This window comes from Camelus bactrianus, chromosome 10, assembly GCF_048773025.1.
Source record: "Camelus bactrianus isolate YW-2024 breed Bactrian camel chromosome 10, ASM4877302v1, whole genome shotgun sequence".
NCBI lineage: Eukaryota > Metazoa > Chordata > Mammalia > Artiodactyla > Camelidae > Camelus > Camelus bactrianus.
Window position 1 is genome coordinate 28,571,847 of NC_133548.1, and position 26,251 is coordinate 28,598,097.

At 35.8% G+C, this 26,251-nt stretch overlaps 1 protein-coding gene across 11 annotated transcripts in view; it reads right to left on the reverse strand.

Moving 5' to 3' along the window:
* METTL15 (methyltransferase 15, mitochondrial 12S rRNA N4-cytidine) overlaps window positions 1–26,251 on the reverse strand; it is a 471,343-nt gene that overhangs the window by 313,499 nt on the left and 131,593 nt on the right. For 10 of the 11 annotated variants that reach the window (XR_012509638.1, XR_012509634.1, XR_012509635.1 and 7 more), the window contains 2 exons: window positions 21,967–22,158; window positions 17,753–17,931 (listed from right to left, as the gene is read on the reverse strand). Coding sequence is in view for 5 of the 11 variants with exons in the window: in XM_074372221.1 (XP_074228322.1) it covers window positions 17,753–17,931; window positions 21,967–22,158 (371 nt within the window). In the remaining 6 variants the exon portion in view is untranslated. The remainder of the gene's footprint in view (window positions 1–17,752; window positions 17,932–21,966; window positions 22,159–26,251) is intronic. The other variant, XM_045524136.2, reaches the window with a different exon arrangement.

The following is a 26,251-nucleotide window of genomic DNA, read 5'->3' on the forward strand; positions in this document are numbered from 1 at the left end:
TTCGTTTTTAATAACAACTACCTATTCCACAGAATTTGTCTTCTGGGTAACACAATTAGGAAAATGTTAAAAGTAGGTTGTGTGTTAATCACTTTCCACATATCTTAATTATGTCATTAAATCCCTATAATTCTGAGAGGTAAGAAGTAAATATCATTATTTTCACTTAAATGCAAAAAACAAAGGGGTTAAATGTATCATCCCAAGTTCATAGGAGTAAAATGGGAACTCAAGTTTTTTAAACATGAAGTCCTCTCCAACACCTCTTTCTTTCTGTAGTACAGAGTGAACCTAACTTCCCCAGAAAAAAAGGCATAACATTTCTGGCTAGTTCATCTGAGACACACATTCTGAGAAGCCCAGATTAGCATTAGCTCATCTAAAAAGAAAAAAAAAAACTTATTTTATTATATAGGTTTTTAATTTTTCAGTTTCCTGAGGATTTTCTTGAGTTTTTAAATGTGCCCAAAACAAGGCAACAAATTTAAGGTTGTATGTTCACTAAACCACCTCATCTCCTCTTTCCTGATTAGAATTTAAGGAAGTTAAGATGAAATCACATGGTTTAGAGAGATTTCGAGAAGCTCTGATTCCATGTCTGGTGTTTTATATGACAATCTCATTTTCTGAAAGAAAATAAGTGTGCAATCTTTACTCTAAGCCTGAATAGCCTTTTACTGAGAGATGTTGTAATGGAACCCAAATCACTTTGCATCAAGTTGCAAGAGTTTGGCTTTCTCTCCACATTTCCCTTGGGAAGATGTGCATTGTCAGGCCTAAAGACTGCGCATCTGGTGAAGGCTGCAACTGCCCTGCTCTCTTACCCTGGGAACAGTAATGAATACCTTTGGCTTTTGTCCTTTTCGTTCCATTGAAAATAACGTATTGTTAGCTCAGGTTATTAGACTGGGCATTTGTCTCTCTTTTTCATCAGCTTTCTTGATAGTGGGTTTAAAAAAGAAACAGTTGCTGCTGCTGCCATTATCAAAAGACTTCTGGGCAGGTACTAATTACATGATTTTGATTAAGAATCTAGACTCATCCAATGCAGTACATACTGGGCTTTTCCTGACTCACTTGATGGAAGGGGACCCCTTACAGTTGTTTTTATGTCCTAAAAATGAATGCTTAATATTCTCTGGCTAAACAAAATGACAAAATGAGGGGGCAATCTTGTGTACGATTAGAAATAAAGGACTCAGATGGCTAAAATCTTGGGAAATTAAACCCAGTTCTTTCTATTTTTTTTTTTAAAGTTTCTTGAGAAGTGGTGAAAGGGAAGACTAGAAGATTTTTCCATATGTTTGCTAGTATGCATCTCTTGTAGATGCACAGTTATAGCAATGGCAAGGCGTGCTCCTGCTCTCATTCTGTCTAGAATGCCCTTCTCTTTTTTACAGTTTATGTCTACTCATCCTTAATACTCACTAAGGGGCAGCCTTCTCCAGGAAGCTTTCGCATTGACCTTTTAACATATACATTATCCAACTATTTACTGCTCAATACTATTTGTTTATTAAGCTCTACTAGGTTGTAAAGAGTCCAAGAACATTTCTTCTTTTTCTTTATATCTCCAGTCCCAGGTCTAGGGCCTGGTGCACAGTAGGTGGCAAAGGGGAAAATCCACTAAATAAGAGATACTCTTCCAGTCCCAGACAAAGATCAAGATGTACCATAAATGGTATTCGGATATGGAAATTCAAAAAATTCCTGAAACCTTGGTAAGATTTTGTGTGCATGTGCAGATTTATGTGGAGATACTCTAGGGCGTCCCTCAAATACTCAGATATACCAGGGACTCCAAAGTAGATAACTTCCTGATGAGAACATACTGAGCTTACTGAGTTTTCTGCTTACAACTTACCACTTTTAATGATACCACTAAATAAGCCTCTACATTTATCGAGCTTTAATCTGCTGTATTTTTCTTTAACTCTAGAAATACCACCACTTAGCTCCATCAGAAGCATTGGTTGAGAACCCCCTTTATGCATGACGGCAGAAGTTGGAAACTGTATCAGTGAATACTCGGTTTTCCTCTGACTCACAAGGAATTTCATATTAAAAGTAAGAGAAAACCTTGCTTAGTAACAGTCTGCACTATATATAATAATAGAACACAATTTGTATGTGGAAGTCATTTCATTCATAAAAAACACCATGCTTCTGGCTAAATAAATGACGTGAGGTCTCAGAGAGAAATTATCATTTTTAGTTCTGGGATACCCTTATGCTACTTACACTTTTTAAAATTTAATACATTCACATGTTCAAATGTATTGAGATTTTTAAGCTTGTGAATGAAATTAGCAACGTGCTGTGCCTGTCAACGTGATGCATTGCAATTCCCCCTGAGTGGTAGGGTTTAAAAATTAATTCAGCTCTTGCACCTGTTTGCCGGCATTCGTCTGTTGAATTTCCATCACATTTAATAAGTCTCTGTGACGCAACTCGTGTCCTTTTGCCTGGGCTCCTTTAATATAGTGTTAAATTCTCACCCATCTGAAATTCAAGTAATATTACAAATTTCAAATTGTTAATTAAAATCTGTGAACTTCAATGGTTCTGGATAAAACTGGCTTTACTCAGTGAGGTTATTTTTAAACTTCTTCAGAGTCTCATCTAATCCTCCACTCCTACCAGGTTAAACCTGATGACAACATGATCTCACCATGGGTGGCTGAGGCTTACAAATCTTCATACAATAGGGAAAAATCAAGTTATAGGCTTGAGCAAAAAAGTTAACAAGGAACATTATCCACTCAGATGAAATAAAAAAGATGGCTCAGAATTAAAAGAATATCAAATTAAAGGATTGATATTTTTCACATATGATTTTTCAATAAAGCTAATTCTATACTACCTCTATCTTAAAATGCTTAGCATAGATGGGGCAGCTCAAGCTGAATCATGATTCCTATTACCTATTTAGGTGGTCAGTATTAAATTTACTTGTTGTATCTTTAAGCCAGTATTGAGGCCTATTTGCCAGATACTGTGAACACAAAACAGAAGTCTAAGCAGGATGTTTGAGTGTATTTAAAACCCATAATAAGATACCTTATTTGAACCTTTAGGAACAGACTATCAGGCAGGCAGTACTACCCTCAGAGTTGGGCCATACACTCTCAGAGTCAGGAGATGCTAACAGGAAAAGGTATTTAACAATGCCCTTCCTTTTCTTGTGAGGTCAGCATATACTCAGTTAATCCTCATGCTCCAAGATAAAGATGCTTGCACTCCTGTAGCAGCATACTTCACCTGCAATGGAACACTTCTCAACTGAATTACAATTATTAAAATAAAAAAATCTCTCCCACTGAAATATGAGCTTCCAGAAGGCAGGAACTGTGTGTTATTATCATTTTTCTCAGAATATGCTTGTTGAGAGACTAACAGACAATCTCACTGAATTAAACAATAGAGGATCAATTTCTCCAAGGGCCAATAGCATATGAATTTTACTTAATCATAGTCTATAAAAATCTCTTTTTTTCCCTACCATATCCAAATCCAACACTGAACTTCCCCCTCCCATCGTTTATTTTTTCTGGATGCTCTAGCCTACTAAATTGTTCTGGGGGCAGTGCTTTGGATAATGTCCAGTGAAGGCTACTGGTTTTTAGAAGGATGTATACTAATTTTGAAAAACAACATTTCAAGGGCTAAAGGCTTATATATGTGACATTAATCTCGCTTAGGGGATTTAAGCTAGAAGGAAGTACCTCTCCCTGCTCCCAAATCCCTTAAATATGCACAAAAATATTTATTATGTGGCTTTCAGTAACACTCTCCGCTAGGAGGTAAGCCAAATACTCAATAATGAAGATCTGATAAAATTAATTGTGGTATTTATTTTAATACTTAATGTGTTGCCATAAAGTAAGTAACATGTAAAACACTAAGTGAATAAACTTCAAAATTATGTACATTCAATCATTTCAACTCAAAAAATGTGAGCATAAATAAAATTAAGAGATAAAGAGAATATGCAAAATTATTTATGTGTTATGGTGGTAGAGTGGTATAGGTTTTTAAAGTTTTCACTTCAATTTCTTAATGTTGTAAGACTTACAGATGAGAATGCTTTTATAATACAGAAAATCTTACATTATCTTTATGATCATGAATTTTAATTATTTTTTACATGTATTTGTGAAGAAGGTTCTATCAACTAGATAGAGAACAACTAGATAAGGTAAATTCTTCATACTGGTTAGCTTTTGTCAAATTCTATCATGTGCCAGACACAAGGGTAGGTAGTTTTAAAATACAATTTCTAATCATCACAGCCTTCTTATATGTTAGGAAACATTATCCTTACCTTAGAGAAGATAAGAATAATTATGTAACTTGTCCAAGTTCACACAGAGAGTAAAAAGCAGGGCTGAAATTTGAATCTGAGTTTTGTATAATTCCAAAATGAATTTCTTTTTCCATTATTCAGTGACACAATAGAATGAAGAGACATGAACCCTGACTAAAAAGGCAAATGGGTAAGCAATATAGCTAGATAGCATACTGGCTTGATAATTGAGTCTGTCATCAAAGTTCATTTTCCAACTAAAGAGTACAGTGATGAAGTCAACAACTTATAAACCCTACCTGTCAGATTATCATTCTCAGCTTCAACTCCTGAGATAGGTACCCGAAGCACACACAACTCCAGATTAATGCTTCCCAGGGGACTTTGCATACAGGTTAATGTTCTCTTTTTTTAAAAAAGAAGAAAATGTAGCACCTTCAACATTATTGCAATGATGCTCCCTCTAAAACATTTCATTGGATAATAATAATTAGGCAATAGAAGCCTCCATTCAACAATAATAATTTATATTATTATTAATAATTACCCACGTTCTCTTTTCAAAATCAAGCCTAGAACTTACTGTGTGAGGGCTAATTTTTCTCCTGGTTAAAGAGATGCTGACGCACCTTGAATGAGTTAGCAGCCAGTCCGTCTTTAAAGTTTTTTAATGTGATGAAGAAAAAAGGGGGGGGGGAGGGTAAAGTAAAAGCAGGGAATAATGTTTTCAACAAAAAAGGGATGCCTTCCCCAGTCTTCGCCTTTTCTCACACTACTCCTCAAGCTTCAGGTTCCCAGTTCATTGACTGCTACATCTCTGCCTGCTGACATCTTAACCATCCCTTCAAAGAGCAAGATAGCTGCTGCTTGTATAGGAATTCTCTCCTGGTGAATCTATTTTACACTTTTTTGTAGCATTTGTTCTATTCACTCAAATGCACTTACTCACTCAATAACCTGCTCACTCACTCATTTTTATGTGTCTATTCAAAAAAACTTAAAAAAAAATAAATGTCTACTAGAAACGAGTCTCTACTGGACATTTAAAATACACTGACTGATTTAGATATCCAAGAGTCCTGTGGGCTGCTTGTTATCATCTGTATTTTGCAGATTAAGAAACAGAGATTCACAGAAGGTAATAAATGTCCAAGTTTACAAAGCTAGTAAATGACAGAGCCACTTCAAATCTACCTGATTCAATAGTTCTTGCTTTCTCTAACCCAGTATGTTGAGTCCTTTAACACACTTCTTAAGAGATGGATGCTGAGGCTATTCTGGTAAATTAGATATGGTCACGCCACACTTAAAGAGTTTACACAGTTCATGACGGAGACAAAGTATAATGAAGAAAATGCTCATTAGATAAATGAACAACATACGGAAACGTGAGCAACTTCAGGAGGATGGTAAAAAGGAAAGTCCAGGAAAGATCCAAAGTAATGATATATAAACCTGGTCTTGAAAGAAGTGGAGGGATTTTTTTTTTCTTTTTTGAGGGGAGGGAGGAGAAGTGAGGAAGGATATATCTTGCAGAGAACGATCATGCACAAAAGGAAGGAAGTGAGAAAGCAGAAAGTGAGTTCTCACCCTGAACAGTGAGCAGTTTGGTGTAGATATGGAGGGCTGTCGGGGGGAAGGTCAGTGGAAAAACTAGGTTAAAAAGATAGGCAGAAGCCAGATCACGAAGGGCCTTGTTTTTCATGTCAGGGAGTTTAGATTTTGTCCTAAAGATTATAGGGAATATACTATTACTATATTGTAATATTATATTATTATACTGTAGCAGAAAAGGTTAGTTAACCATTAGAATGGTTTAGCTTAACAGACACACTAAATTGATGTTTCCAATTATCAAGATTATATGCTATAAAATGTCACATAATAGAAATAGGGCAATGAGAATTAAACTTGCTAATCAAACACAAATTGTGACATGAAACATGAAATTAAAAAAAAGTAGGAGCAAGTGAAGTCATACGTAAGAGAGGAGAAGAGAAAATATTAGTGATGGAGTAAGATATAGGAAGGCCTCAGTGTCTTTGTTTATGCTTAGTTTCTTCGTCTTGGTAACACTTCTCCCAGACTTGTCACTTGCCTACTTATTCTTCCAGATTTTGCTTAAAGGCTGCTTCTTCACAGAAGCCTTCCTAAAATCCCTAACCAGGCTAGGTTCCTCCTACTGTGCTTTCTCTAAACCCTGTACATTTATACTAAACCCTATATGTTTATACTAAATCCTATATGTTTTCATCATAACATCTATACAATTTATAATTATCTATACAATTTATAATATATCTATAATATTTATAATTATCTACTTGAATGATTACTTGCTTATTACTTATTTCTCCCTCTGAGGCATGGAAAGATTAAATAACTTGCCAAAGTTACACAACCATTAAGTAGCAAAACCAGAACTTGAAAGCAGTTCTGCCTGACTCTAAAGCCTATATTCTCCCATCATGCCATGTTGCCACGAGGAAGTTAAATGTTAAACAAAGCGCTTTGGTAAGTTTAAATCAAAGATCATATCCAACTTGGGAGATCAAGGATAGGATCATGAAAAATACAGAGTGGCATTAAGCCGGACCTTAATGGTAGAGAGGTTTTCAACCATGGAGATAGGAGAGTTTTTTTCCCAGGCAGAAGGTACAGCACAATCAAAAACATAAGTAAAGAAAGTGAAGGACATATTTGGGGGGAAAAGGACAGAACAGTTAGGCAAGAATATGGAGGATGATGAGAAAGAAGTGTAAAAAGAATATCTCAGATAAGAGAATGGGCCCAAAGCTATCAAGCTTAGGAGTCTGGGATCAAACATATCAGCAATGGAGAGTCACTGAAAGTCACTGAAGTAGGGAAATATGACTTAGGAAAATTGGACTGGGACAGTGGGTGGTGATAAAAATCTGGACCTTGGCAGCGGGGGTCGGGGGTGGTACTTCAAGATTCCCAAAGAAATGGACAAGAACAGTACTCCATAGGATGAGTTAAAGATGCAAAGTAAAAGATATCTGTGTTAGCAAAGCACAGATGAAGGAGTAATAAAATTGGGCACTGAATGGTAAAAGATTAAGTAGACACTGTCAGGACTAGGGCTTAGATGTGTCTTTGACTTCTACAACCTAAAAGAGCTTACTAACATGACACTTTGGTTGGTGATTAAGTGGGAATGAGGAAGGGAAGAGATGAAGCAGCAAGTATTAAACCACATGTGGTGTTCCCAAAAGGGATGTGTTTCTGTCTGCATATGTGTATAAAATTAGCAGATGAAACACATAGGAAGAATTAGAGATAATAGAAAAAAGGAGCATAAATGTGAAATAACCATATATGTTGACTACATTTAAAATAAATTAAGATTTAATCAATAAAGATGATAATGAAAGAATAAGAGTACTTAGAAAAACAACAGAACTTTAAGAAACAACTAATGTATTTAAAAATTCATCAAATGGGCTAAACAGCAGATTAGATACATCTTAAAAGAGACTTAGTGAACCAGGAAAGGATCTTACCCAGATGGTAACACAGAGACAAAGACATGGGAAATGTGAGAGACATGCTGAATAATTGTTGCACAGGGGTTGAGAGAATAAGAGAAAGTAAGTATGGGAAGAAATAATGTCTGATATTTCCAGGATTGAAGAAATATTAAAGCATTTCATTCTGTTTCATTGACAAAAACAAAACAAAACAAAACAAAATAAACAAACAAATGAAAAAAGAGTCACAACCAAATATATCACAATTAAATATCAATGATAGGAAAAGTCTGAAAGGTAACCAGAGAAAGAAAGGACCAACTGTAAAATAACAACAAGTAGACTTTTCATCAGCCATAATCGGTATCAAGAGACAGTGGAATATTATCTTCAAAAGTAATGAGCGATAGTCATAAACCTGCTGACTCTATAACAACTAAATTACCATTCAAAAGTTAGGGCAAAATAAAGATACATCTAAGCAAAGTATGAGAATGTACCACTCGTAGATCTTCTCTGAAATATCCCCAAATATATACTTGGAAGGAAACTCCAGAAAGGAGTAGGAATTGTAGCTAACGGGAAAAAAAAGTAAACATGTTGATAAATAAGCACTAATTGTGAAGATTACTATCAAACTAGGAAAGAAAAATTTTTGTTAATTCTTAGAAGATGAAAGCTTTGTCTTGATCATTTATGTGATGGCATTAGTGCCTAGCACAAGTGGACTCACAATAAATACTTGGTGGTTAAATTAATATATAATGTGTATATGAAACAGATGTCTCACCTCAATGTTAGGTCAAATTCCTGCTTTGCTAATGAAGAAATTGAAAATATAGAAGACTGACAGTACTGTATGACATATTAAACCTGACTTATCCTTTAGAGAACAGGAAAAATATTACAAATGTCAAGAAAATTATTACAGTTTCTCTTCATATTGAAGGTCTGTCTCCCTAACAATACGAAGTGCCTAAATGCTGAAGAAATTACTTGGTTATAAGACTTTCTATTAGTTGTCTCTAGGCTCATCTATTCTCTAAACAACACAAGAACTATGAAAAAATGGACATTCATTTATTCATTCAAATATATTAATTAAACACATATTATAAGCCAAATACTGCATCAGGTCTGGAGGATGCAGCAATGAAGAAGACATATCTAATCTTTGCTCTTATAGAATTAATAATCTAGCTGATGAGAAAGCCATTAAATGAAAAACCTTACATTAGGAGATTATAGAGTCAGTAAATACTTCCTGTTGCTTACTATGTGTTATATGTAAATAAGCACTACATACAAATGTAGAGGAAAACTACCTGTTCTCCAGTTTATAATATGGTAGCAGTGATCCCAAGTAATTAAAAATATGAGACAATACATAGTCACATAAAGATTAAATGGATAAAATAAATTAAAATGTTTGAAAAAATCACACAACTGCTCATATTCTTGGCCAAAAAAAAGAGATAAGGGAAATATAAGAACATATGAAAAATTAATATAAATTCCTATTTTTTTAAATTTAGACAAATATCTTTTTCAAATACTTTTTTTCATAACTTCTCACATTCAGCACAAAGCAAAAGATGTCATAGAAAATAATTTGGAAGTATTATTCTTAAGTTTTAGTTATGATTGAAGTGTGGCCATCAAAATTACTCTTTCATTGACTATTTCCCCTCCCAGCCATAGGAAATAAAGTCTTTGATCTCTGCCAACCTATTAATATTTGGGGTTCTCATTGTTTGACATTCTTTTGGGATGTTTGAACATTTTAAACTTTGAAAATGAAAGCAGAGGCTTGTCTTCAAAGAATGTTCCCAACATATAAATATAATTGCTGATGCCCGAAACCACTACTTGTAGGAATGGTGCTGCACACTGTTGATCTTCCCAGTACTGTTGGGTGACATAAAGACATGTTCTTATACTTTTGATCTAGACAAGCTCTGAATCATGTCAATCTGGTAGTACAATTAATATACAACTGCTTGATCTTGATTCTCAAATGGAGAGTTCTTGTAAATATCTACCATCAAATTCTTAAAACTTCTTAATAACTAGTTATAGGAACAAATAACCTTCCTTTTTTTTTTTAAGAGAGAAAAACAAAATGCCCAGGCTATTTATAAGCATCTTTACAAAATTACTATCAATGTGAAAACTGCTAATATGTAGAACATACAATGCCAGCAGATCACTTTAATTGTCACTTGCAGAAGTATATGAAGTATAAAATAATAAGAAATGTAGTAATGAGGTAAAAGAATGCATTTCCTTTCTCTTGTTCCATAGAAACAGTTTGAATTCAACTATAATTAGGAAGACGTAGAGGACCTGGTTACGCTGAATCAAGAATCTGACCCAGCTCAAGGTCACATCTAGGACAGAAGATCCCAGGATAATGGAGGAATTCCAGAAATTTGGAACTGTATTGGGTCCTGGAATAGGATCCTGAATCGTCATCTTCTATTCCTCACAGCCTTCTGAAATCTTGTCTGCTTCTTCATTTATTTGTTCATTTATTTTTTTTTCATTTCTGCAATAATTCTAATGGGTGTTAGGGACTTTTCTATAAATAGCCATATCTCCCCCTAGAAGGCCCAATTCAAAGGTCTCTTTGTCTGTAACTTCCATCCAACCCCTCTCCCCAATAACTCAAACCCTCTCGCCCTATCAAAATCATTTGCTCTCTTCTCTGGATTCCCATACCTTTTTGTCCATGACTGTTACATGCATTATTTATTACAGGGTGGCAGAGTGAGTTGCTTATATGACTATCTCCTATACGAGTATGTGAGATCCTGGAAGACTGAGCTGTTAGATTCTCCAGCAACAGGTCATGCTGTACCTTAATCAGAAGAAAGGAATTTACAGTAGTGTTGTAAGTAAGAGCACAGGGTCTAGAATGAGATTACTAGCTTCCAGGTCCAGCTCACTGGAGAAGAGACAAATTTCCTAGCCTCTTTGTGCCTCCGTTTTCTCATCTGTAAAATGGGGATAAAAATAGTACCTACCACATGGGTTGTTGTAAGGATTAGGGTTAATGCATGAAAATAATTTAGGATAGCACCTAGTATTTGCTCAAAAAGTGTTAGTTAGCATCATCATTATTATTACTATGATTAAATTAGGGTTGGGCCACAGTCACTTGGGATTGGCATTTCCTGTTCCCCACTTGGTACTTCAAACTGCGAATAGCCACATTTTTTTAGAAGGAAGATTTTCAGGTTTTATCCTTTCTTTTTTTTTCCCCCTTCACATTTCATTTCATTCTCTTCTGAGTTGTACTTCTTGTACAGAATGTCTCTTGGAAAGATTACTTATTAAAATAAGAAATAAGTTTACTTATGAAATGTCATTTGATAATTTAGTTGGCATGAAGTTACCACATCAATACACACAGTGTGTAACAGATTGAACTGAAGAAATTTAAAATAAATGAAGAATAAGTGTATTATCATAGGCAGTGGCAAAGACAACTATGACTCACTGGCAAGCCATTCAAATTCAACTGTAGGTTTCACCAAACCATTTTTCACTAGAATGATAATCGAACTCTTTGACATCTTCATTTATTTCTTAATCATGGCAATGCTAATATAGTGCTTTTTGGGTAAGATGGAGGAAGCAACATGTAGGTTATTAAAACAATAAAATAATGGCAAACTAGTCTGATTAACTTTATCAGGAAAAAGTTTATGTTCCATTAAAATTTGATAAGAATGCCTATTTCTTAATGAATGCTTTATTTTATTTTTTTTTACTTAGAAAATTTCTCTCTGAATTAATAAAACTTTGCTGGGAAAAGGTAGTAATTTCAAATGCAAGTTGAGGCATGAGCCATTAATACTACTGTGGAAAGATACATGTACTAATGCAGAAAAAGACGATTATCTTACCCTTTCAAAAACTCACATAACCTCTAAGGGAAGAATAGCTTGGAATGACGGATCAGTCTATGAGAGATCACACTGATTGGCTGTAGACAGGTATTCCTGGGTGGAAGATCACACTCAGGGTTCTAACTAATGTACTGTTTGCTCTCCAAATCACCCCAGGTCTGGATAGAGAGAACAAAATGCTTACAAGTATATTTGCACTTTAAAATTCACAGAGAACTTTCCAAATACCATGTCATTTACTGATTGTAACAAGAATTAGTTATCTTTATTTTCCAGATGAGAAAATAAGGGTCAGAGAAGACAAGGAACTTACTCAAGTTTACAAAGCAAATAAATTGCAGAGCCAGAAATAGAACTTGAAGATTTTTGATCCCATGTCCTGGGGAGTCTCACTTATTCCCCAAGCTGCTTTAATTGATAACTGAGGACTGATGTTTAGGTCCCCGAATCTTCAATGTGAAGGGCAGAGTACAACTGATTCTCAGTAACACCTAATAAACTATACGTTTTTCCCCCTGAATTTTCATTTTACTTTGGCTGAGAATGTACACATCTTTTTATTGATTTATTTGTTCAACAAGCATTCATTAAGCTCTGGCCATGTACCCAGTTCAAGAGTCAGAATAAAGGTTATATCAAAGTTTCAGTCAGGGAATAATAAGTCTATATGTTTAATCAATAAGGATCAAACATCTAAGAAGCTTCCTCCTCTCTCCTTTTTCCCATTTAAAAATTGCAGTGATGAGCCTTCTGTCACTGTTTGATAATCAACAGAGTAACCATCTACTTTGCGAATTTGAATCTAAATTCCAATAACCTGAAGAGGTATCTGCATACTTTGATTTTCGCATGAGTTTGGAAGCTGCAAGTGAAAATCACTATTAATTTAAGTGAAACATAATGAGTAGGGTTATGTTTACTAAGTAGAAATAACAAAGATCATCATCATAAATATTCACTTTCATTTTAAGATGAGAAAGATAAGGTCTAGAATTGTTCAAGTTTACACAGAATGCAAGTTGTAGAACCAGGATTTGAACTAACATTTTTACATTAAACTAGATTTAATAATTAAGATTAAATGGTGATTTTTTTTCTTGATGTATCCAGAGACTGGAAAGAGAGCAACAGATTATAGAATAACTCTAAAATAAAATATCAACAGCCTATTGAGGAAAACCATCAGACTTTATCCAAAGGGATGCCCAAAACCAATAACGCTCTTTAAGGCTACACAAACCAAATATACATCAATTCTGCAAAATCCAGACCACAGACATTTTGTTAAAATTAAGTGCCTACATTTTCTTTATCCTGAAGAGCTTGAGAAATTTTATATGTATCATTTCCCATCTTTAACCATTCTTAATAAAAATATTTTATTAGAGTATTGTTTTCCTTGATGGTATCCTAAAATAATAAGAGTGGAATAAATGTCATTTCAACTTAAAGACGAAAAAACTAAAGTACTGGGAAGCCAAGGTGTTTTTTCTAATTTAGCTGAGTACTTTAGTGTTAATGTTGTTAAACCATATTGGTATGGGAGAGTCACTGTTTATAACCTAAGAGACAGAGCATTAATTTATTACTAACATGGATGTTACCTTACTGAGTACAAACTTTATAAAAGGAGAACCAAGTCCTGATCTATATGCATTTTATATTATGCCTAAACCTTCAAAAAAGTATTTACCAAATGTCTATCAAGGGTCAAAACTATGGTAAACACTAGGGGCACAGTCATGAGTAAGAGAGTCATGGCAGCACCCTCCCAGTGCTCACCATCTAGACCAGCGCTGCCCAATCAAAATATAGTGTAATCCATGAATTAATTTAAAATTTTCTATAGCCACATTAAAAAAGTAAAAAGAAACAGGTATAGTTAATTTTAATACTGTGTTTAACCCAATACTATCAAAAATATTACCATTTCAACATATAATGAACATAAACATTTTTGATATACTAAATTCTTTATTCAAACTAAGCCTCAAAGTCTGGTGTGTAATTTGTATAGATGGCACCTCTCCATTTGGAGCAGCCACATTTTAAGAGCTTCACAGACACACGTGGCTCGCTGCAACTGTATTGGACAGTACAGGTCCAGGGGAAAAGATGAATAGTAAGCAAGCATGAGAACAGCATAAATGCTATGGGGGGGAATGCAGTGCTATGGGAGCACAAAGGAGAGAATCTCAACTAATCTGCGTAGGGCTGGGAAAAACTTCCTTAAAGGATGTGACACATCAATTTGGTTCAAAAGAAGAGCTGACATTAGCCACAGGAAGGGGTCAGTTTAGGGAACCTTCGCGGAATGAATATCATACATAACATTGCATATGTTAGATATTTATATGAAAATTTCTAGTAGTTCTGAATAGTATGTATAGTCAGTGAAGTCCTACAGGTTCTTTTGGGAATTATCTTATAAATAACTAATTTGGTAATTTACAAAGTAATTCATGGTAGTTGTAAGTCTTCTGCTCCAACCTGGAGCCTCAAACCTGTCTTCTGGAGATTTGGAAGAATAGCGGAACCGTAGTTATCTGTACTGGCAAAATTCACTAGGCTTTAGGTTTTATAAATACAGCTTAATAACTTGAATTATTATATAATTCCACTAAGTAAATTGTGATTACAAGTGTGGTGATCTTTCTTGTCCTAATGGCTTATTAACTTTTTGAAAGCAAAGGAAGTGATTTATATATTCACCCATACATGGATTTTACTATATGTCAGGAACTGTGGCATATTTCCCAGAGTGCTTGATAATATTGAACATATTTAGTGTGAATTTATTAGGAACCAGAAAAGGCATTCAAATATAGTCACTGCATATTATAGCCTGCCAAAATACATGTTGGTCAAATAAAGATACGGCTTGGGAACTGTACTGGGTTGAATACTGTCCCCCAAAGTTCATGTCCAGGGAACCAGTGAATGTAACTTTATTTGGAAATAGGATCTTTGCAGATATAGTCAAGCTAAAAGGAGTACATACTGGATTAGGGTGGGCCCTATATCAAACATGACTGGTGTTCTTATAATAAGAGGGAAATCTGGACACAAAGACAGATGCACAGGGAGACTATCACGTAATGATGGAGGCACAGACTTAGTGATGTCTCTGTAAGAAATACCAAGGACTACTGGCAATCACCAGAAACTAGGAATACTCAAGGAAGCATTCTCGCCCAGAGCCCTGCTGATACCTTGGTTTTGGACCTCTGGCCTGCAAAACTGTGAAAGAATAACTTTTTGTTCTTTTAAGCCATCTAGTGTGTGGTACTTCACTACAGCAGCACTACTAATACAGGAAATTAACACAGGAACCTTCTTGGGCATGCCACTGCTTCCCATAATTCCTTCATGAAGTAGCTCTCTTAAGAGACTTCTATTTAATGGACTTGACAGATTAATCCCTTTCTCTACTAAGCAAATTGTCTCAGGGTTGTAGCCCACTCTCCAGCGTTCCATACAGTACTGCTCCCACCAAAAGAGCAGTATGCTCACAGCCCAGAGCGCTCACTACTGCCATCACATAATTTAATCAAATAGCACAGGAACTCGTGAAATATGAATGCAAAAGGAAAGACAGCTGCTATTTCCATGAGTACTAAGTTCGAGACTGAAAATTTTTCTCTTGATTAAGGTGAGTCATAAAAAATGAAATCATTTGACATGAGTGAGGTAATTACTAAGATAAAAATAATGAAAATCTAGAAATTATGCCAAGATTGCTTTGTAAGTACCTTTAAATCCTTACTTCATTTTAATAAAAATAAAATCACAGCTTGTAGAAGATATGCCATAGGTATGGTTTATATAAGAATGGACTTCATGGGACGGCAATCAGGCCCCAGCCACGTGTCTCTGTCTCTCTCTCTCTATATATAATTCTTTAATTCTTCACTTGAATCAACTTTTTCTATTAGCCACACAGTCATAACTTCAGACTACTTTAAGTAGAGGTTTATTACACCATGTTTTTATTCCGTCACTTATTAGCCTGTAAGCTTCATGTACACAGAGAGGCTCTCTCTGAGTTGTTCCCCTTGTACCTTTAGTTCCCAGTAAAATGCCTGGTATACAACAGCCTCTCCCAAAATATGTTTTGAATAAATGAGCATAAAATGGAAATTCATTTTTTTCCTGTTTCTCCTTTTCTAAAGAATTATATCATCAATTAAGTTGTATTAATATGGGCTGATTTGAGCCATAAGAATGGACTTACAGAGAACTCAATTTTTTAATGGTATTTTCTAAAATGGTGTTTTACCTACGCATATATGAATATTCTCATTTTTAGTATATCACTAGTCTTAGTGCTAATATGTTTTTCACAACATAATCTTTCTGAAAATATTTCAACTGTTCATATCTTATATCTTCATATAATCTCTATCTAATACCACTGTGTTATTTCCCCAAGTTTGCAGATTAGGGTTCTGAGACAGAAAAATCAGCTTAATTTCTTTAAGGTAGATTCTCAATTATGCTTCAAGCTCATGAACTTTCAAATTCTAGATTAGTATTGATGTTGCCATTGATGATCTGTCCCCTTGAGGAAACAGCTGACCCTCCCTGAGCCTCAGTACCTTCGGTTATTAGACGAGGTTTTTAGACAGGATGATCCCTAGGATGCCCACTAGCTCTGAGTCCTCATTTTCAGCACTAGAAAATTCTGGATTTTCTTTTGCATAAAAAAATGTGACTTCTCACTGTTCTTCTTTCCAAAATGGAACACAGAGAACACAGCTAGTTAAAGAATGACAGAAAGGATAAGGTGGAGATGTGTTAGTGAGTATGGAGTGGGAAGGAAGAAAGGGACACAAAATAGTGGGTAAATGTGATGTCAGCCTGCTAAAGTAATCTCTTTTGGGAAAGAAAATCATGGAGTATTTTATGCTCACATAGCCTACAAGAATTTTACTTTTACTTGCCAAAAGGAATCTCAGTGGTAAGTTGGAAGTGCCTTGAGGTATGTAGCTTAAAAAGTAAAGACGTGGTCAACTCTTTATTATTAATAACTAAGTAGAATATAACCTTATTAAATTATGAATTTATTATTAAGTTTTATTCCTTAAACTATGCATAATATTAAGACAGAAGCAACCAATATTAGGTTCTTTTTATAAGCTACAGAAACATTCCTTTTGTTTTACTCCTTTAGCTACTTAAAGTAACTTAATAGGAGCTATTGAAAGAAAACTTGTTACATTTGGTAAATAAAAATGATGTAGGGTTTCAGATGGTCCAACAAGATGAAGAATTTACCATTGGAATTCTGTTAAATAACTGCAGGAGTTGTATTTTTGCCTTGGAAAACTTTCATCATGGAACACAGCTGTGAAACAACTTTGGCTTCAAACAGAAAGGCTATAATAATGCGCCTCCTCGCTAGACTTAGGTTCAAGAGGTTTATGGTGGCGAGCAGCAGAAAAGATGAAATGTTTCAATAAGCCCCTCAGGCTGATTTAGTTAGCATTCACAAAGTGGAATAACCTATACATCACATACCCTTTGTTAGCTGGTTGTTTAGAATAGATGTATGAGTCACTGGATTTTATTTTAGCAGTTGGGCAATGCAATTCTCCTTTTGCCCAAAATATTAAAATGCAGAAATGTGAAACTAAGAGAGGTAATGTCAGATCTTATACAGGATGCTTATCAACCACTGTGATGGACTAAGAAATTCTGCTCTTGTCATTCCACATTTCACCTGGGTAGGCACAAATGATAAATCACATCATGCAGAAAAGAAAAAAATTCTAATATTAAACTAATCAGCAGACTACAGTATATTTTTAAAAAATTGTGTGTGGAGGAGAGGTGTTAAGGGGGAAAGCTTGCAAAACCAAAAGAAAGCTGGCGTAAGAGAAGGATAGGCAAGATTCTATCCTTCATGATTTCAAGTATAAATGAATCCCTTTGGGAGTTTGGGGGATTTATATATATACATATACATACACACACACACACACACATATATATATATATATATATTTCTCTCAGACACTGCTCAGAATTAATGAGGGTACCTGCAACGACGCTGGCAAGCTGCTGCGTCCTGGTGATGGGGTAGATGCTGCGTGCCTGAACGATTGCTGAAGCGATTTTCTTGGCGTGCTTCTCCTCCCCGTATGTTCTCAGGATGGATGCAAGCGCCTGTTGATCTAAAGCGTTCACAACATCAGCTGCGGTGGGCATGTCAGGGTACCTACGCATAAGAAGAGCCAATTAGTTCACTGACGTCAGTTTTCATTGACAAGAGGTGAAACTTTAGAGTCCTGAGACATAAAGTCAGGCATACACGCATAGTCTAAGAGGGCTTCTAAGGTTTTTAAAGTCACAGGCTTAAATCTTACACAAATGAAATAGATTTTCCATTTGAAATACCTATCATTATGGCAAAGTGGGGCTGTGTGACATTCATCAAGGTCAAGGGCAGCAGGAAGATAAAATATTTTACTAGCCTTAATTCAGAAGGAAGTCATTATTGCGTATGCAGATTTCCCCTAAACTAAAATAATGGGAAGTGTTCTGGATTTAGTTTGTTCAAAATTTAAATTACTGTTTGAATTTTTTTTCCCTACTGTAGAAGATCCAAGGCTGACTGATATTTAAATAAGCCCAGATCTCAGGAATTTAACTAAATTCAAGACTGTAATATAACTGACTACTTATATGAGGTCACGAATTGAATTTAGAAAGTCTACACAAGACACTGCTGGTCAGTTTCCCTCACAAAAACTACAACAACCTTAACGGGTAATAACATATATTATTTCAAATTGTTAACAACATTACCTTATATATCCATGACTATAGTCACCATGGGGTAAAACCTGGTAATCAATAAACAGTACTAAACAGGCCTAGATGATGATTTCAGGTGGAGGAGAAAATAAATACCAACTTCTGGTCAAATAGAATAAATCATAGTAACAGGAAATAGCATTCACTCTGTCAGACCATTCCAGTTTACCTTACTTTAGGGAAATGGGTCAAGGAATTAGAAGTCATGAGCTAACTGAGATCTTACTTATTAGAAAGACATCTTTGCTAACAGTACAGTTACATCTCTTGTAGTTAGTATGTTGGATTGATTGTTGGTACCACACTGGGATGACTTTAGGTAACAAGGATATGGTAGCTTTAAGGTCTGAGTATTAAATCAGAGTGGGCTTGCCAAGCAACACCTGAATCCCTCCTTGAAAGTACTATACTGCACCTTATTAACATGCCTAGTGCCTCCAGGGGAAAATTTTGTTGTTGTCCTTGGCTTGTCCCTATTTTGCCATGACCTGCATATCATGCTCTCTCTCCCTCCCTCTGAAGTGTGTGTGTGTGTGTGTGTGAAACCTTATTTTCCAGATCCTGTGATTCTTTTTTTTTTTTCCTGGCTGGCATGGTACCCCCAGACCAATGAACATGTTAAAAGGTACCCTGTTTCCATCTTGATAGGCTTTGCTCCTTCAATAACAGCTTTAAGGATAAAGACTGGTCTTTCGAGTCAGATCAAATTAGATTAGAATCATGGCCTTACTACTCATATTGTGTAAACTTCTGAATCTATTGGAGCCTCAATTTCTAACCTGTAAAATGAAAGTAACAATGTCTGCCTCACAAAATTGTTGAGATTAAGGGTTAGTGCAATCATAAAATACATAGTAGACTTGGCACAGAGAAATCAAAGAATGTCAACGTCCTTTAGATCTTGTTCATTCCTAGATATGCCAATTGTCACTCTTTGCCTAACTGACAAAATCCCTGCTAGATCTTATCTAGCTGCTAATTTAACAGCCCGAAGCACTGAGCATCAGAATGAACCTTGTTAGAAATGATGATAAATTCAGACTCACAGGATATAGTCCAGTTCTACCAGGACAATTCTAAGATTAGTATGGATGTAATTAGCAGCTTTTTAAAAATAATACCTTTATATTTTTCAGCGAAAAAAATTAAGAGCATTTTGCTCAAGTATAGTTCAGTGGATAATAGGCATAATTTTATTTTATTCTCATGTTAACATTAACAACAGCGTAGAAGTTTCCATAGGGCTTCGTGGGAAAACTCTGGAAAGCCAACAGGCTGCTAGGAGGCTTCAGATAGGCATTCATATAGTGCAAAACTCAAGGAGTCAAAATCTGCCCCTCTATAACAGTTAATAGATCTTCTCAGTCCTCCAGAGATCACCAGCTTACAAATGACTACACTCATAAGAGAAAGAAAATATTAACATAAGTGGCAATTTATTTATTACCTTCTAGTGAAGAACATAACTGACAACAGAGCTAGACACACAAGTCCTTGAAGCTGAGAATTTCTTTCTGCTACATGAGAGCTTTATCATAATCTGAAAACTGGTGTTGAAATTGAGATAGTACAGAATAAACTATGCTGTAAGATTCCAGGGTTCAACGGCAATGGGCTAAGAAAGGCTCTTGCATCCATCTTCATCACAGGGAAGTATCACCTTCCCAGATCTGCTGGTCACATTTTTTGGCTTGGACTTCCTCTCCCCATAACACCACTTAGGTTAGCACCGAACATATTTGCATCTCTCACTTTCCTTTTTCTGTGAATTCATGTGAACCAGATCCTCCCTTCTGAATGCCATGTAGTTTCTTCAGATCTGTTAACATCTCTGATTAGGTTACAGTCTATGGTATCTGGAAGCCATCCTGCTTTTTAAGATGTATTTGATCAACACCAATCTTATCCATTATGTAATGACTTAACAGTTTAATTCTCAAGGGTACTCTTATTCGCACGTTCTTAGGGGAGAACCTCAGGAACCCTCACACACTTTGCTGTTAAGTCTTTACATTAACAATATGGGGACTTACTACTATTAACTAGAAGCTTTGTTCATTGTATTTCAGAAGGCATCTTTCTTAGCAAGACATAGGAACAGCAGAAATTTGCTTGACATTTTATTACCTCTGCACAACAACCTCAATCTCCAAACATGAGAAGATATTTGACCTTTACTGTTAGTCACTGGTCTTTAAAGGACTTTTATTATTTTCTTTTATGATCACATTCTTCACTCTATGAATGCCAATTTGTGTGAAAGAAGGTATAAGACTCAGAATAAAAAGGTTCCAACAAGTACAGGTCACACTCTAAGTTAACAGGTCGTATCAAAACATGGGGAAAAGGCTATATGCGAATAATTACCATGAGACAAAGAAGTGTGTGGGGAAAAAACTCAAAGTCAACTCAATATTAAATTGCTGACTTAAGTGAGACATTAAATTTCTTATATATAAGTTCCTCTGACAGATTGGAAGAAATGTTGGAAAACCTCTTTGTTTCAGTAGAAATGTTTGTGCATGTCTAGAAATGCAGATTGGTAACAGAATAGATTACAAATTTAGATATAAGAAAGTCTAATGTTCTTCTTAGAAAGTAAGCTTTCCAAAGGTAGGGGCTATGATAATAATTTGGTGGAGGGCAGGGGGCATAAAATGAGAGAGAAAAGCATGGTTAAGCTCTGTTTTGTAGGTACAAGCTATTCAGTCCCTGGGCCAGTGTTGGGCAAAGAGATAAGTGCTAATCTAAGCTTCTAAAACCAATTTAGATTTAAAAGAAATTATCCTATGCTTTCCTAGAGAGTGACCCTCTTTGTGTAATTTAATACATATTACCGATCTGAATAATGGAGAACAAATGTGTTTCCAGGGTGGAGAGGAATGAATAGGAGGTGTAAAGCTGTCTAATACATGTATTATGTCTGCTATACCTTAAATTCTAGTTTCTCTAGAGAAGGAGGTTGAACCTAAGTGACTGTACAAGAAACAGGACAAAACACAGAATCGCTGACCTCTAAGATCTTGCCTTTTATGCAGTATTCAAAAGAATACACATTAAATATAGTTCCTTTCACTTCTCAAAAGAGGCATAGGTGGGCCTGCATAAAAAATGGAAGCATTGTTTCAGTATCATATTTACAATATTGTTAGTAGTCTAAAAGATCACACTGTATCTGTAAAAAAGAAAACCAGTGTGAAAGTTATCCTCTTCACTATTCTATGTAAAGACAGAATAATTTTTCTTTTAGAACTCTAAATCTAGAGAAACACCAAAGTCTATAATGAGTAGCAAACAAAACTGATTTATTATGTATGGATAGTGTTAGGTGTGGGCGTGTGATGGGAATTCTGCAGTCTTAAAAGGAAATTAAATTCAGAGTGTTTTTGAGAAATTGATTTCTTGTTGTGAGAAGAAATGCTTTATCAATACTCACCTGTCACCATCCATTCTCATGTCCAAGGGACCATCCTTCCGAAGGGAAAAACCTCTTTCAGGGGCATCAAGTTGCATGGAGGAACACCCAAGATCCAAAAGGACTCCATCCAAAGTCCCTGGCTGCACTCCAGCTTTGATTAGTAAGGCTTCTGCCTCGCTGAACTGGCCTAGGATGGCTCGAATCTGTTTACTGGAGACCCAAGAGATGGAAAAAACACTTCTGTTATATTGATGTCTTTCTTAAAGGTCTAGGATCAATGAAGGGGAACACATTCTATTATTAGTTTATTTAACCAATATGTATTTACTAACCACATGCTTTGTACTATATAAAGACATACGGATGTGCAACTCTACATCTTTGGTTTTAACATCAGAGGCGATTTAATGTGATTTTATTCTTGCTAATAAACACAATTTATTTTATAACTTTATGAAGGTATATAATAAATTCATGAATTAGAAAAATTCCCTTGTCAAACCAGTACTCTTATTTTTTCTTAAAAAAAAAAATTCTTAAATCTATAGGCCAGGAAAGAAACAGGCCAGTCTATCAAAAGAATAAACTCTCATGCACCATTGGTGGGAGTGTAAACTGGTATAGCCACTATGGAGAAAAGTGTAGAAGTTTCTCAAAAACTTAAAAATAGAACTACCATATAATCCAGCAATTCCACTTCTGGAAATACATCCAAAAGAAACAAGAACACTATGCTGAATCAATACCTGCGCCCTCATGCTCACAACAGCATTATTTACAACAGCCTAGACAGGAAAGCAGCCTAAGTGCCCATCAATGGATGAATGGAAAACGAACCTAGGAAATTTAGATATATACACATATATACATACATATAAAACAAAATATTATTTAGTCATAAAAAAGAAAAAAATCTTGCCATTTGTGACAACATGGATGGACTTGGAGGGCATTATGTTAAGTGAAAAAAGTCAGACAGAGAAAGACAAATACTGTATGATTTCACTTATATGTGAAATCATAAAGAGAAAGAGAGAGAGAGAACTATACTCATAAAAAAAGAGATTAGATTTGTGGTTACCAGAGTTGGAGAATGAGGAAAGGGGAACTGAATGAAGGTGGCCAAAAGGTACAAACTTCCAGATAAATAAGGTAAATAAGTACTGGGGATGTAATGTACAATATACAATATGATGACTAAAGTTAACACTACTGTGGGGTATACATGAAAGTCGTTAAGAGAACAAATCCTGAGAGTTACTGTCACAAGGAAAAAAACATTTCTTTTTCTTTTTTCTATTTATATGAGATGATGGGTGTGAATTAAGTATTGTGGTAATCATTTCCTAATATACATAAGTCAAATCATCATGCTGTACACCTTAAACTTATACAGTGTTATATGTTATTATCTCAATAAAATTGGAAAAAAATAAATGAGTAAACGAATTTAAATAAAATAAATAATAAAACAGAAATCACAGGAAAAAAGATATGGCAAACATCTTCAAGACAACCATTTTGGCTTTCTCTATTTTTTCACATAATTTAGGATAGGCGTACCATGCAGCTGTACACTTGAAGAATGAAACTATGCTTAAAATAAATGCCTTCTTGCAGAAGCAATGTTTTAGCTCTTAGCAGGGATTTTGAAGTGAATGGAGCATTCAGAATCAACAGACAGGCAAGGAGTTGGGATCACCTTACAGCTATATTAATTCTCCTTCCTACACAAAGTGAGATGCTGCCTTCGGGGTTCTTCAGAAGCCTTAAGGCAACTGGCATACATTTTGGAAACGGAATGAGAAGAGCAAAGTTGGGCAACACTCCCAAGACCTCATTCCCTCTGTCTACAGGTGTGTGGAGTGTGGAATTCAACAGTGTTGGGGAATTTGTATTTATGATATTGACTTACATGTTATGTTGTTTAAAGAGAACTTCACAGCTCATTGGTAATTTTTTCTCAGATTCTGAAGGAGAAAGTGATTTTTGGATTCACTCACCAAATATTTATTGAATATCTGCTACGTGTCAGGCATTATGCTAGTCTGAGGTATATACAGATTAATAACGCATGGCTTGGGAGCTTTGAGCTGAAAGGGAGAGATGTATAAATAAATAGTTTGCAAAACAACCTGATGGGTGCTTATAGGAGAGAAAGACAGAAATTGCTATGCTTGTATTTGGAAAATATAAAATGAATCTTAATCCTGGCACTGAAAACAGAAATAGTAGGCTCTTGGGATTGGAAGGCAACTCACCAATATTTTTTTCTAATCATTTAACTGATGTTTGAAACTTTTCCCTCTCCACCGTCACTGCTAGGGGGAGGAGGGGGAAAAGAGTCATTGTTTTAATCACTTTTCATTCACCTCAGTGAGGAAGGAAGGGAGTCCCACTCTAAGATCATGGAAATGGTTGAGCTAACACATGACACCTGACACTGGACAGATGCGATTGACAGGAGTTTACTAATTACCTATTTCTCACAGTCCAGGGGAGGAGGGCACCACGTACCATGCATGCTACTCAGGTGCCACACTTAGGAACAGAGCAGACAAACAGAGGATGTGGGAAGCAGATTTTATAGTATCAAGAGGGTGGGGTGCCCCATGCCCATGAAAGGATGCATTGGCTTGTTTGAGTAATTCCATGGGCTGGCAGGGAACTGAACCCTGCTACTCAGGGATCAGCAGGTATTGTGCCTGATCCATTTAATAAGGAGGGGTGTTTGGCTAGGAAGCTTCTCTGTGGAAACATAGTGCGGAGAACTTGCAGATAGGCCGTTCGAGGTTCTCCCAGTTCTCCACAGATGTCAAGAACACAGAACTTCGGGCTTAAGTGTTAGACCTTTCACCTAGTACATGTTTGAACATTTCCAGTAATAAGAACTCACTATGTTTTTTTTTTTTTAAGACAGTTGTTTTTAGTTTTTTTTTTTTTATTTTTTGGTGGGGGGGTGGTAATTAGGTCTATTTATTTTTAATTTTTTTAGAGGAGGTACTGGGGATTGAACCCAGGACCTTGTGCATGCTAAGCATATGGTCTACCACTTGAGCTATACCCTCTCCCAAGACAGTTGTTTTTTAGTTAAGTTGATGGCTATCTCCTCACTATTTCTAGAACTTTTGTCCCTGGTATCAGTCCATGTAAAACAAGTAAAAACCCATGGCAGCCTTTCACTTATCTATTGTTAGCTATTGTAAGGGATAGTTGCCAGTCTCTCTATTCCAACAGGACCTCAAAATTTCAGTCATGTACTTTGGGAGAGACCAATCATATCTATGATGGTTTATATGTCAAACTGACTAGGCTGTAGTACCCAGTTATTTAATCAAACACTAATCTAGGTGTTGCTGTGAAGGTTTCTGTAGATGTGGTTCACATTAAAATCAGTTCACTTTAAGTAAAGGATGTTACCTTCACTAATGCCAGTGTGCGTCATCCAATCAGATGAAAGGCCTTACGAGCAAAAATGAGGTTTCCAGAGTAAGAAGAAGTTCTATCTCAAGACTGCACTAGCAGCTCCTATCACAGTTTCCAGCCTATTGGCCTGCCCTACCATTTCAGACTTGCCAGTCCCCACAATCATGCGAGTCAATTCCTTGAGATAAATCTCTTTTTATATATATACACACACACACACACATATACTTATAAGTGTGTGTGTATCTCCTACTGGTTCTGTTTCTCCTGAGAATCCTAACAGATGTGATATCTCAGCTCGAGAAGTACATTTCTGATTAGCTAAGCTAATCTGCACACATGATCCCCATGGTTTCTATAATTTGTTCAGAGACTGGCATGTGTCACAACTCTGGCTAATAAGATAGATACAAGAGATATTTCCGAGGGATTTAAGAAAAGAAAATTCCTTCTTCCAATGAGCTATTAGAGGAAAAATGTTTCACTTGATATAAAAAAGCACATAGCCCTGGTCATTGCCAGCAGATATCTTGGTCCAAAGATTGCAGAGGGTGGCAGCCAATTTGGCCAAGACTGCACAAGTCAAAGTAGAGAGAAAGATTAACCAGACCACTAGATTGAACCTCACCTAAAATCCAACTTGTCTCTGAACTTCTGAGTTACACGAGCCCATAAATGACCGTTGTTATTTAAAACCAGTTTGAGTTGTTTTGTCTTTTACTTGCAGAGGAAAACATCATAACTATTACAGCGATCAAGCTCAAGTCTTCGTTTCTCTAAATCATAATCGCTTGTTTCTTCTGCTATTCTCCACACAAAAATCTCTCACCATGCCAGCTGCTCTTTTCTGAATGTGTCCCTATATTTGAACTCCACA